Consider the following 14,890-nt stretch of genomic DNA (forward strand, 5'->3'; position numbering starts at 1 on the left):
CGCACCAATGGCAAAGAATGCTTTTATCACAAACATTCCTAAAGTCCATCTCAGAATCTCCCAAATTGTTTATACTAATTCTAGGTTTTCAAACACGTTTTACTTTTGCCTTTCTAATTCATCTAAACTGTTTGACAAGCAGGGCTGTTAGAATGAATATATAACAACACAGCTGCTGCTCTACACATTTTAAAACAATCACAAAAGGCTGGCACAGCTTTGGCCCTGGCCTATCCCATTGAGGCAGAGAGAATCTCAGTATCTCTTCCAGCAGGAATCTGCAGGACTGGGAGATGGGAAAGAGAAAAGCAGAGAACCGTGTTGTGCTCACAAACCAGCAAAATAACATCAAATCTCTTGAAAAAGAAAGTTAAGTCAAAAATAGTGCTTTGCTCAGGATTAGTCATCAAAACAAACACCAAAACCACAATACACCACACAAAGAAGAACCAGAAACAAAATCCTCATTTATCCACCCCTGGAAAAATGTTGTAGTACAGAGTATCTGCTCAGTGATACACAAATCACTCACTCCACTCAACTACAGTGATAAGGCAGACTACACCACTACTAAACTCTTGTCTTTTCAGACATATTACACCACTAAATATGTGATGCTTTTGTCAAGTTACATGTTTGTAACTATTGCTATTTCATGGCATATCAACTTCATCTGTACCTAAACATTCCTTATCTAAAGAATTAAGTTCTGAAGCTCAAATGATGCAATGCTACCATATACAGTCATACATTTCTACAGTGTCTTACTTGTGTAAACCAGCTGTTGGCATTTTCAGAACGATTATGCTGAAGGAATGCCTGATACTTTATTTCACAGCCCACTCTGCTGCTAATCACAGGAGCTGAGCATTCTTTATACCAAGAGTTACATGCCGCAATCTTCCTTTGACACATAATCTGTTGATCTATGCAAGTGGTTTTACAGCTTTTTAACCTTAAATTAAACAGCATCTCACCCTCAACTAAAATATTCAGTTGCTAGGTTTCCTGACTTCATTTCCCAGGTTACATTTAGACCTTTACAACACCAAAAACTCGCAGTCTATGCCCTTTTGGGTAACAAACCATCAATTAAATGCTCCCTTAATCAATTGTCTATTTAGTGCTTTGTGCTGCGTTGTGATTTTTAAGCTATCATTGATATAAAACCAATACTCACCAACTCAGAACCACGTGCATGTGACAACAGCTGCCTCCAAGTGGACCCTGATTCCAGCCCAGCAGCCACCCATTTCCATGTGCTGGTGTACACATCACATAGTGATTTGTGTTTCTATGTTTTCTATGTGTTTCTATGTGTTTTCTAAGTGATTCTATGCAAAAAAGAACCTATACATTTAAAAAAGTGCCTACCTAAGTCTCTGTAAACAGCACTCCCAGTACAGTATGCTTACCCCACTCACAGTCACCTTGGCAATGCTCACAGATTTTATTATTGAAAATACAGTGTTAGCACCAAAATGCCAATTCAATCAAATGGTACTTTTCTTCTGGCAGCAACAGAAGTTTGTCTGTGGGATCATTCAGTTTACTTTTGCTGACATGTTTTGCCCATTCTTGTGCTTCCAGAGAGATAAATAAAACAACTGCTTCTCTAACAAATTTATCCAATGCACTCTGGAACGTGTCAAGAATGTCACAGACAAAACACTACGATGCACAGTAAAGGCTGGAAGAGCAGAGGGTATTCTTAAAAAAGTGACTGGCAAAAAAAATAAATATTTGCTTCCTCTTATGGTATATGAAAGCAACCCTACTTCTCACAAGAGGAATATTAGTAAAACACTTTGGTTGCAAAGAAGTTGTAGAAAGGAGAACAGAGCTTGGTGCTCATGTGTATTTGTGAAAACCACTTTATCACACTGTCTTTTCTACTAGTTATTTAAGGTAAAACCTCTTATCTTCCCACTTCACCTTCATGCCTTCCCACTTGTTAACATGGTGATAGACACTAACTTCAGTCAAACTTTTAAAAAAGATACCAGGATTAAAATAAAACTGAATTCTGAAAGAACCAATTGAACTCCTCCACTACTAGACTGCAGTCATACCCTCACTGAAGGGCAACTCTGCCCCAAACCAGAATGCTGTTCATGCCCACTACTGCCTCCAAAATCACCAGCTGACTACAGAGAATTTCAGTTTCTGAAAACCTTTTAAAGCACCTTGAATCCTAAAAAGGGTAACAAATCTATCCACAAAAAAAGTCAAGGAAGAATAAGACTGAAATAAAACTGGGCATGGCCATTCCCATCAACAGTTTCTATTGCTGAAACACTGAATAAGGTGTTGTAATCAAATTAACTATATAACAGGGCATGTGAACTGCATAACTCGGTCTACAAATGTCTAGGTGGAGACTGCACCAGGTCCTAAATTACCACTTTCTTAACTTATATGATTTCTCATCAGGCATGGAAACACAACTACACAGAAATGGTGTTGTCTTCAGTTATGTAAAACAGGGTAATTCTAGGTGAAATCAAACTATGTAACGTCAAAAGGTTTATGTACATGCTTTGCCTTGGAATTTTTGTTGACTCTCTGGATACATCAGTCAATAAATCAATATCAATCCTATCCCATTATGATTTTGGAGCATTAAACTGTTTTATTTTTTTACATCCTTAAAAATTCACAGTTGGCAACACAAAGAAAACACCAAACTATGTCTGTGAAGATGAGTACACAGCTCTCAGCAGTACTGAGAAAATAGATGCCAGTGACTGTAATTCCAGAGGGACAGGCTGAAATGAAGAAACAAGTCATGTGATATCTTCAAAGTCAGACATAAAAAGGCTAATTGTTCCCATAGATTTTTCTTATTGTTTCTAAAAAAAGGACCCAGAACTTTTCCATCATAAAAACATTAGTCAAGCATTCACTCAACATATGTTTGACAAGCTTTGTCTTACATTCATGTGAACTTCTTGACCATGCTCACACCAAAGGAAACCTACCTAGAAGCAACAGGACATCATGAAAATGTTAAGTTTCACAGTTCACAAGAACCATACATTTGGCAGGAAGATACGTGTGCAAAAGAAAAAGGTAACCATTGTTTTTGCTAAAATGAATTTTTAAAAAAATCAAGCATAAAGTTAACTACATACTTGTTTCTCACTACATAGCTTGGGCATTTTTCAAATTCTCAGCTCAACTCAATTTCATTAACCGATTTTGGCACACACATAGGGTAGAGTGGTCATCACTTATGCTGTTTTAAATGGGATTTTGGTCTGTCTTTGTTCAACAGAAAAAAAATACATAAATTAAGCTTAATTATATCCTTTACCATCTCAGAGGGAAAATCCCTGAAGTTCATACTCAGCACTTCCTGAAAAGAAGTTTTATACGGTATCTAGGCTCCTGCACTAAGAAAACAATCATTTAAGGCTGGACATTGGAATGCCACAAACTCCTTGTGCAAAACCAGAGCTCTATACCTAAACAGCATGGTCAACACTGCTAGAGCAAAATACTGATTAATACTGTGATTTTATCTGTCCAAGCTGCATGGTCAACTACAACCCAGGCAGTTCACAGGACAGATTCTAAGTGGCATCTTAAATATACTTTGGAAAGCAGAACTTGAGAAAGAAAAGCACTTAAAAGCCACAACCCCAAAGGATACACTTAATGCTTACATTACACACATTCCCTCCTGAAACTGATGGTAAAGCACATTTGGAAAGTCAGAAAAGTGGATGGTGTACGTGGTGGGGGCAAATGGGGGGGAGAGAAGGAAAGCAGAATGGCACAATTAAGATGATCTTGATAAATATGTTTTCTAAAATAGTCTCATCTTCCTCCACCTCAAAACCCACATATTTGCATCTAACTAGTTTTCTTTATAATGCAAAAACTTCACGGAGTAACCCTATTTTCAAAATACTACAGAGTTTTCCATTAGCACAAATTTTTTTTTGTATATTTACTTCGTAAATTTAGTTTATAGATAACTGGTTCTGCAGATTCTTTCACTAGTACAAAACATTTCTTCCTAGTTAATCAGGTAGCTGTAAATTTAGGAATGACAATTCCCAATCAAATTTAGTCCTGGAAATCAGCAAGGGAAGAATCATGCCAAGTCATTCACTTTAAGATGAGTTTAAGATTAGACAGGCAATACTCAAGGCAAGGTTTAAGCATCAAGTGACACCCATAGATGACTTTCCACTTGATTTCAGGAGTGCTCTCATCAAGCCTGTTTAATTGTTCAGGGTTTGTTTTATCTTTTCTTACCTTAAATATAGGACTTCTGCTGGTCTATAAAGAGCTGCCAGGCAACATTTTCCAATATGACAAATTTTATTTCTGATCCTCATAAACTTACTTTTAGAGTATCTTAAGGAGTTTCTCTCTCCTCCCTCTTTTCCAAACATCCTGATAGCTGTTCCAATCCCTTAGCTCCAGAATCACAAAGCGTGAGGCAAAACAAGCAGCAAGAAGTATTCTTGTAAAGGCCTCCAGATAAAAGTCCAAATGCTTCCTAGACTCTGAAATACCTACACCCAAACCAAGTTGTTCTGCAAGTACACTCCATTTTTAATGGCTTGGCTTCTGTAACACATTTCAGGCACTTCTTATTCATAGATCATTTGATGTATGCACTGTTAACATTATACTGGTGAACTCTACAGATAAAATATTCAGCAGTTGTTTGCAGAGGGACAAGCTTTGCAAGCAGGAGAGAGACAAAAAACTTTAACAGGAGCCAGACCTCAAAAATCTAAACCCTGTTGTACAGGTGGCCCTTTGGCATCTGGGATCCTATTCATACTGGGGAAAATGGGAAGACTCTATCTCTTTATGGATGACCATAAAGCCTACCAAAACACAAAAATTATCAAGCCTTTCTTCCAGCCACTGCTTGGTTCTATTTCAAGTGTGTCCTGCTGCATGTTTGAAACTGCTGATGCATAGAAGTCCTCGATATTCTGGATTTTACCTTTCATAAGCTAATGATCTGTGTGTGACCAGTTGATAGCAGCCATTTCACTCTGAAGGGGGTACAGAGAAGACAGGATTGGCAACAATAGAGCCACAGTTTAATGAGAATCTGCCCCAGACAGGGAAGCTTGTGACTGGAAGCAAGGAGAACCTGTTTATACTTCATGGCTATCAATAAGGCTGCCTTTTGTCTAGTTAAATAGTGGGCAAAACGCTCTGCTTATACAACCTGATGAAACACCATTTTTTAATTTCATTAAAACAAATACATTTATATTAAGGACTCAGTTTTTCAAGTCTCATTTGCCTCAGTTTAGGAACTCAGTTTTCCAAGTCTCATTTCTTTAAATAGAAGAACATTTTTTAATGCAAGGAGACAATTCTTCTCAAGTTAAGTAACAAATTTCTGTCAAACCTCAAGAACACATTGTACTTTCATGCTTTCATAGCATCCATCACATAAATCCAAATTTGGTTTGCAGTTATAAAATGTTGATTAGGACTATATAATTTATTTAATGCTAAAGCTTTTAGTGGTTATGAGCAGCAACCAGACCTTTACTAAAACAAATCTCTGGTTACAGTATTGACTAGCTGGCCAAGCCATCCTACCCCTGCCAGCTCAGCACTGAGGAATCCTTCAAGATCCAGCAATCCTTCAAGAGACTGCCTTTCCACATGAGAAAAGAGAGGGCAACAGAAATGCTCAGTCAGAACCCCCAGCTACCACTGCTGGCCACAGTAAGCACATTATAAAATACTGGTTCAAACAGCGTGGCATCCTATTGCAGTAAAACAACAAATTGTTTAATCAGGGAGGCAGGGTGAAATTACAGCACAACCTGTGCTTTTTATGCAGCTAATAGAGCATTTGTGTGACATCTCATGATCAGGTGAAGCAGCATTTTAGCAATGTAAGCAAGGACAATAAAACCAGACAGCTCTGGACTGTTAACAACTGCTCAAACTCCATCACATTTTCAATGTTTACAGTAAGAAATAAGCAGGTTTTGTTTTATATATCTGAAATTTTCCCCAGGATGTTCTTACAGTTTACTTTATAAACCATATATTCCTCTTGAGCAATTTCCCTCCCCCACTTAATTTTCACACCAGGCTAACCAGGCTTATAACCTAGATCTAAACATGTACTTTACAGAAACAATCTTTTTTCTTTCTTTAAGCACATACAAGAAAAATGCATGCTGAAAAACCATAGAAATAGCAAAACAGTATTTTTTAGTACAAGAGTAAGTTTGCCAGAATTTAACCTGTAGGTTAGATCATGACATAAGGCACAGTTTTATTCTATGACAAACACCTTGTTTACAGCAAAAGAATCTGCTTCTATTTGAGAATTAAAGACATTTATATGCTTCGCTACAATACACAGCAAAAAAATCACACAAGCTGAATTTGCAAGACAGCTTTCTTGAATTTTAAGGGAATTTTTAAACAATGGGCTAGAGCAGAGGTCTTACTTATCCTCTGAATAAGAAAAATAAGCTTCACACTTAACACAGATTTATTTAGAAAAAAGCTCGTAGACTTAACAGTGCTCTTAGCTGCATAATTTCCTATCTTTACTACTTCTTGCTTGAAGTGACAGAGAAAACTTAATACAACTAATACTTTATGCTGAAACATGAAATTAAGATGTAAAAGAGAGAAACGACACAGTTCCCATGAGAAATGAAAATGAGAAATGAAAATGTAAAGTATGTGTTAAACAACCCTGGGGAAAGAAAGGAGGCGGTGGAGGAGGGTGGAAGAGAGATGCCCAGAGTGCTGACTTTTTTTTTAAGGAGAGTGGTATTAGATGGATTCTAATTAAACCATCAAGGTCCAGAAAATGTGTTACTGTTCTTTATATTTGTACTCATCAGTTCAAGGGGAAAAAAAGGGTTCCATATTTATGGGAACTTGAGGTTTGCTGTATGTGTTTGGTTTTTTGGTCGGGGTTTTTCCAGGGGGTGGGAAGGAGATGTTCTGTCGGTTTGTTTAGATTTTAGGTTTTAAGGTACAACCCAATTAGACTGTTTCAAGTATGAGATACAATTACCTAGACACAGACACCACAAACACATATTATGTATACATTCTCACCCACACATATGCATTTAAAGTACACAGTTTAAAATCTAGAGCAATACCATAGAACAACACTTCTGGCCCATCAGAAGTGACTCTGCCCCCATTTACAAGGCTTGGGTTTTTCCTATTTCTTTCCTCATTACAGAACACTCACAACTGGGCCAGATGTTTTAAAAACAAATCTGGAAGGGGGAATCCACCGGGAAAGAAACAGCCTAACAACTTAGGCTACAGTATACAACAAAGAGTTAAAAGGAGTCATTTCTTTCTCCAAGTGTCAAGCAGAAATCTAAAGCAATAACTTTTGCTTTGCTCAGCTAATTTTCAGGACATATATATACAGATTCTAAAATGATAAAATAGTACTGGTTCAGATACAGGCTCAACTAACAACCCTGGCACCCCGTAATGTGAACCAACTCTAATCTGCTCCTCTATCCCAGGGTCACTGCACTAAATCTCAAAATGCTTATTTAGGTATTTTATTAGGTCACCTCAACATTTGTCCCTGGTATGTCCTCCTTTCTCACTGTAAAAGCTGCATTTGCTCAATCTTCTCCATACAATATATTATACTGTGACATTTTATCTGACCATTCTACAGAGATGTCAGAACTGAAACACATTCATTCTCCACAGGGATAGTCTTATTTTTTTCCAGGAATGCAGCCAAATAAAGAGGGTTCTACAGAATTTTTTTTTCTTTGTTAATCATGCTGAAATTCCATACAGCTGAGTCGTCTGATTTTCATTTTTTAAATAAACTTAATCCATAATTTACTTTAAAAATATTATCAGTCGGCTTTAAATAATGCTAGGAATTGATCAGCTTTCTTCAGGAAATAAGCCATAAATCAATCTTTTTTTGTCAAAAACATAAATCAAATTACAGTGTCCTGCAGAGGAACAAAGGCAACTTTCTGCTCCACAAAACAGACCAAAACCTTTGTTCTAAAGTTTGGACCAAACTTTACACTCTAAAATGAACACATTTCGCTAACTTCCCCGAAACACAGATGGAGGACACACCCAATCCACAACCAAAAAGCCCTTTTTTTGATTTTAAATGAAGGAAATGTAAGATTTCTTCCATCTGTGCATCCCATGAAAAAGGCAAGACACCACCACGCTCCTCTGCCCCACTGTGACTGAGGCTGGGTCTGCTCAGCTACAAATGCCCCTCAGTTGTACAGGTGAGCTGGCTGATACATCACAGCAAGAACTGTAATTTAATTTCATCTTATGGCAGAAAGTGTGTTTGTGCCACTGAACCTCACCAAGAAAGGCAAGAAGATGGTTGCAGGATGCAGAAAAAGTTTAAATCACATTGCAATGAGCTGTAATCACTAGAGGCTAATTTTGTCTTCTGGTGCAGATCTGCCTTAACACACACAGTCTGCAAGGCTCATCATAATTTCTGAAAAAATCCCCTCTGTAATATCCTGCCTTGAGATAGTCAAGAGATTACAAACAAAACCTTTCTCCAAGATGAAATATAAAAGTAATTCCTTGCGATTATTAAGCTCAGTCAGCTGCAATGGTTTTAGTAAGCAATCACAAGCTCCTTACTACAAGTCTTAATAGCTGTCACGAATTCTGAAGTTATGATTTCCTGACAAACACTGCCAAGTTATCTAATTTACATTTGGGGGAGAGAATGATTATTTATAGGGTATTTGGGGTTGTGGGTGGGTTGTTGTTTTTTTTTTTTTTCCCCTCTGGCCCCTTCCCCAGAAACAGCACGGACTTTTCCTTTAAAGCCTCTCTGCTTCCTTAACAAGCAATGCTACTCTGGACTTCTCAAGAAGAACACAGAATTAACAATTTAGCAGATTATAACTCTGCTGTAAATTAATATGGCCCCTTTGAGTTCCTGTTATTAAAAGTTATCTTAGGACTATTTTTATTTTTAAAAGTGTGTGAAAAAATATTTCTTAATTAACATAATGCATAACAAGCTTAAAATCATGATTTTTCTTTTTTTAAATACAACAGGTCTTCATAGTCTAGACTTGGATGCTAAATTATAATTGCAGGGAGTGAAAATGCAGATACAGAAGCCTGACCAAAGACATCACCAGACGTTACTCATGCAGAGCAGAAATTACTACCTCACTTTAAATACTCAGTTCTAACTTATTAAATAAACACTGCATGCAAATCTGGAGTATACTTTGATATATGGATACTTTACAGCAAGTTGCATGAAGTTAATTCCTGTCACCCTTCTCACTGCAGCACTGACCTGTTAAAGGACAGGAGAGATCATACCCTTGAAAGTTACCTTAAATTGTCAACAGACCATCATTTTGCATATTAGATTTACATGTCTCACCTGAACAAGCCTGAAACTGAAGATGAAGTGGAAAAAAAGCCAAAGAACTGAAGTGTTCTGACAAACTCTACAGTGCTGCAAGATGTTCCTGACAGTCACAGGAAGGTTTGCAGGAGGTAAAGCACAGCTCTCAACTGATCCTCTCCACAGTCGTGTTTTCTAGCCCAAGAACTGAATGAAGGAGGTGGGGATGTAAGAGTATTTTCAAACTTGCCTGCAGCTAAAAGCATCTACAACTTTGTTGTACGAGTCTATAAGAAAAATGTTTGTTCTGCATTAATCAATTCTGTGCACTCTAGCTTGGTTTCTAGCAAGCCAAATCTCTCCCATCTCCTGCCACAAAGCAAAAACTGGGTAAAACAACTGCAAAATAAAGCAAATATATAGCAAGCATGTTCCTCTGAGTTCCTGGCAACCTCTGGCAGTAGGGTGAGGATAGCAGACAGTGGCAGTAACATCTAAAACCAGCACAGCAAGATTTACAAGAGAGGTCACCTCTCCAAGTCCTCACTGTTTTAAATATGTGGGTTTCTGGTTACCTTCCTTCACCTCCTCCTTCACACTAGGAGAAAAGAGATGATGAGGAAGAAAGTAACATTTTGAGCTGTGCAATAAAATACATCTTTACAATTTCTGCATCTATCCAACATGGAAATATCCTAGCACAGGACGAGAAACTAGCATCATATGGACCATACATGACCAATCTCAAACTAATTTAGCAAAGTTTTGTCTGTCAGTGAGTTTAAAACTAAGCAAAAAAAAAAAAAAAAAGTAACGAAAAACAAACAACCCCCTAGAGTTAAAACTCAAGGCTATTGCAGTAAATTAATAGTGTCTGCAGTTTCATCAGGACAACATCTGCAATACTGTTGCAACCTTTAAGTAATGAAAAAGTACCTTGTGGCTTGTTTAATATCCTAGCCATTACCTAAATTTAGTGATGTATTTGCAATCATCAACATCATCTGATCAACCGAGCCTCCTCAGGTGAAGAAAGATGAAATACACCTAATAAATCTCTGCGCCATAATCACAGGAGTCTGCAGATTTCGTATCACTTGCCTACATGTCACCTATAAAACCTCAAAATTACCTCCTTAGTACACAGGCCAGGCTATACAGCAAACAATCAGCTGAGTGCACTGATCAGTGTCAGCAGAGGAGCACTGAAAGATTTCCAGTCAGAAATGACCTGCTCAAGGGAGAGGCAGCATCAAGCAAGAGAAGGTATGAAGCAAAGCCTTCAGTTATTTGCATTACTTTGGGAATTTACATCCAAAGTGCCATTTTATGTAATGTTAACTTGCCTGAAAACAAAATTATACTGTACAACTGAGTTTACTGCAAAAATCTCATTTTTTTTCATTTTTAAAATGTTTTTTCCCAAAATCAGAGGTACTATAACTGTTATTAGAACTGTCCATTTCCCTTTTCTTAATCTGTTGTATAACATCTACCACTCAGCAAAAGCACTACCACTTCCCCCAAATCTTTTGTTATAATGTAAGATCTGTAGATGCAGATGTAAGGTCTGTACTACAGTTGCTTTTGTGCTTGACATGCTCAGATACCAGTTTTCAACTTTCAAAAACAAAAAAATTTTTGTTCTCTGCAAAATTTTGCATGAAAAGAAATGCAAGTCTCCTGGGGGAGGGGTACCCATTAAACCTGAAGATCTTCCCAACATTCAAAGTACTTCATCTAGAAATCAACTTCAGCTGCCATAAAAAGTGATGTAGCCCTTTGTACTCTAATTCCATTCATTAACCAAAACCCTTTACAACCCAAAAGTTTTACAAGACCTTAACAATTAAGGTAACTCTATATAGTCACTTGATTTAAAACATGTCCTGAAAAGCAAGCAATTAGTCACCACTTCCAGGAGGCACTTAAAATTCCCTTCGTGCTGAACAATGCACTAGAAGTGAGAAAAGCCAGTTCATTCTGATAGGGCTCCTTATGAAGAAAGCTGATCCAGTTGTCTACAGGGTAAGTTTTAGGGAATTGAAACTATGATAATGAAGTCTTTACCATAAGGAAAAAGGGCTGCACAAATTAAAAACTAAAAATAAACAAACATACCAATCCCCCAAGAACAAAAATCCCACCACAACAAGAAAACAGGAGCACAAATATACAATAATGCACTTTAAAGCAGTACTTGCTCAAGAATCTGGATATGCCTTGGTTTTTTTCACCTTGAGTGCTGAAGTAGAAAAATCTCTTTTCTACTTGCTCAACTTTAATGTGAGCTGTTGTTAAACAGAGTGTTCCACTGCACTTGGTGATCTAACACCTGCTCTTCTCCTTGCAAAAAGTCACCATTAAACTGGCAGTGTCATCCCCAGCTGCAGATCTCATTTTAAAGGGTCTCGTGTTTAACACCAGTCAGGAACAAACAGTTCCAGAAAGGATGGATAGGACCAAGGAGCCTTCCTGGAAGCTGCCAGCTCACTTCAAAAGAAGGCTGAATAAACACCCCATTCCCCTCACCTTCACCTCAGGGCCCTTCCCTCTCCTGCTACACGTACAGTATTTTATAGTATATATTTGTATACAATATATTGTATATATATTGTATTTATACATTGAGTATCAAGATAAATGAAACAAGTAAGTTGTAGTGTATGAACATGCACAATGAGAAGCTCAGACCTCAGAATGTACACAGGATATGGCCAGTAGGAAGAATATAGATGTTTCAGTGCCTTCCTATGTAAGTTAAAAAAACCCAGCAGACTTGGCTGCTGTGCCTCAGTTACCAAATAAGAAATATTTTCCATTAGTAAATCCATCTCATTTCTTATTACTGATAACAGACATGGGAAGTCTGACTTCTACTCCAGTATCTCAGTTACACACACAGAACCTCACACACAATCACCTGATGGTTTTGGCAGTGAAGTAAAGGCTGCCCAAACCACTTATTCTTAATGCCTCAACTGTTTGTGTAATGTGCTCTGAAAGAGCCCAGTGACATTCCTGCAAAGCAACACAGCAGCCCCAAGCAGTGACCTTCACAAGCCTGGAGTATCCTGCAGCAGCACTTCTGACAAAGACCAGAGCACTGAAACATTGAAATGTCACTAAATTTCACTATGTGGGACACTTCCGAGAAAATGCATTATTCATCACTATATAACTCTGCTAGTTTATACTGTTAACATTTCGTTTCCAAGCAGGCATTCTCATGTTTTCAGCAAGACAGATACATTTAATAAATATACATCCAACACCAGGAAAGACTAGTAGGTTGGGACTTAAATCAGCTTTTTCATGAAACACTTTAAACTACTTTTGAAACATGAAGCTACTTCAGATAAACTGTTTTTCACCATTTAACTTTGAAGAAAACTTTAACTTATTGGTAAAAATGACCTTAGTGTAAGTTTTGCTGCTAAATAGTTTCTTTTCATGAATTGAAAGTTTAGAAAATTGTATCTGAAACAAATATCATCTGAGCATAATAGGAGGTGGATCAGAATACAGGAAAATGTGAGGGGCTTTGCATTTCCAGGTTTCAGATTTTTTTTTATGGCTTACTCCTACCACTGTTTGCAGGCAACATCTTGAAACCAAAAGACAATTACAGGGATAAAAACATATGTAAATACTACTGAAAGAAGCATCCATATAAGAACAGTTTGGGGAATTATTTATCTTTTTAAATTTACGTCTCTGTGCTCATGTCGCTCTTCCACCTACATTTCAAGTTTTTGAGACTGTTCTGAAATGTAACCAAATTTATTAAAAGCTAAAAGGTTTTCTTTATAAAACTGCATTTGAGAACTGCAATTTTTGCAACTGCAATATGGTAAACCAGAGAGTGGATATAGTGGGTATACCTTCCTAAAACATACCCTTTACATAACAACTCAGAAAGTGACCTATTCAAAAATTTGGAAGAAAGAAAATATTTTGTCCTTAAACTGGAGTTGTTGGAGGGATTTTTTTTTGGGCAAAACCACAGGATTTTTTAAAACAGGAGTTCCCCCAAGGGTAGGGAAAGGAGCCTCTCTTGAAAATTTTCTGATTAAGCTTCAAAACACATCTCAAGTTGTTATTAATACTGTATGTTGACATCGCCCATTTCTTCAGATGCTTCAATAAAGCATGAATATCAACAACAAATAAAGCTCCAAAAAACTTCATTTCCTGACACTTCAGACAGGCACAAGTCAGTCTGTCCACAGGCAGCTGACACAGCCTTTTGAGGAAAGCAGAGTGTATTAAGTTTTAGGTTAGAACTTGTCCATTTCTGCAGATCTTCTGCACTACAGCCAAACAAAGTTTCTAGTACTGTTTTTTAAAGTCTGATGATTCCTGATTGTTCACAAACCAAAATGAACGGAATTTCAGATGTCTGCAAATCACATCAATAGAAAGAGAAGCAAATGATGCAAAATGGCTTAGGATAACTTTAACAACAGCATTTGAAATCATTCAACAAACAAGAAATAGCACAAATTTTGGTATTTGTAACTATTTTTAAAAAGACTTACCCTCTTGCAGGATCTAAGGCGATTGCTCTGGGCTGATCCAACTCTTGCCAAAACAAAACCTTCCTCAGCGATCCATCTAAGTTGGAAACCTCAATCCGATTTGTCTCCGAATCCGTCCAGTACAGCTTCTCCCCCAGCCAGTCACAGGCCAGCCCATCGGGTGACAGAAGTCCGGACACGACCACGTTCTGCACGCTCCCGGATTTGTTGAACTCTGTCCTTTTGATGGCCTCCTCGCTGACATCACTCCAGTAAATCAAGCCCTTGAGGAACACGAAGTCCACGGCGGCCGCGTCCTCCAGGCCCCCCACGATCACCGTGGCGTTCTCCCTGCCCTGGGCAGCGTCCACCAGGCGCAGATCCCGGCGGTTCGCGTACAGCAGCAGCGGGGCAGCTGCACACGGGGCACAAACGGGGACACAGACGTGTTAGCATCACTCATATCAAGCAAAACTTGCACTGTGATGGAGTGTCAGGCCATCACTAGCTACTGATTTAAGGGTATCTTTACAAAAATAAGAAATACTGGGAGACATTTTGAAGTTTGACTAAAAAGCAGCGACTCAAAGCTTTTCAATTTGGTAATGGGCAGCTCGCTATTCTGGGTTGTGCATTATTAAAATAACATTAAAGAAGAAGGGAGAGAACAAAGCAAATGCAGGTTTGAAGTGCCCAAATGACACTGCTCTGTAGAGAAGGATCAGAAAGACAAGAGTAAAGCAGTTTTCTAAGCACTTAGTACTGGCTCACCTGAGCAAGGATTATTTTTCTTGACAGAATTTAATAATATACACCCTACCTCTATAAAAGCATAATTTACATCAAGCTATCAGAGCCATCTGCATGTCAATACTCCCTGAAATTATATATCTCACGTATTTTACATACAGTACATAAAAATACAAAATTCATTGCACAGCATGAGGCAAATGTTGGTTTAGAGTGTTGAACATGATATGAGGAGGCAGGGAGAAAAATAAAT

General features: G+C 37.9%; 1 protein-coding gene across 2 annotated transcripts in view; it reads right to left on the reverse strand.

The window, feature by feature from the left end:
- Positions 1 to 14,890, reverse strand: part of LRP6 (LDL receptor related protein 6) — a 107,640-nt gene that overhangs the window by 82,024 nt on the left and 10,726 nt on the right. For both annotated transcript variants that reach the window (XM_063395334.1, XM_063395333.1), the window contains exon 2: positions 13,909 to 14,302. In XM_063395334.1, the coding sequence (XP_063251404.1) occupies positions 13,909 to 14,302 (394 nt within the window). The remainder of the gene's footprint in view (positions 1 to 13,908; positions 14,303 to 14,890) is intronic.

Source organism: Prinia subflava, chromosome 4 (genome assembly GCF_021018805.1).
Source record: "Prinia subflava isolate CZ2003 ecotype Zambia chromosome 4, Cam_Psub_1.2, whole genome shotgun sequence".
In the NCBI taxonomy this organism is placed as follows: domain Eukaryota; kingdom Metazoa; phylum Chordata; class Aves; order Passeriformes; family Cisticolidae; genus Prinia; species Prinia subflava.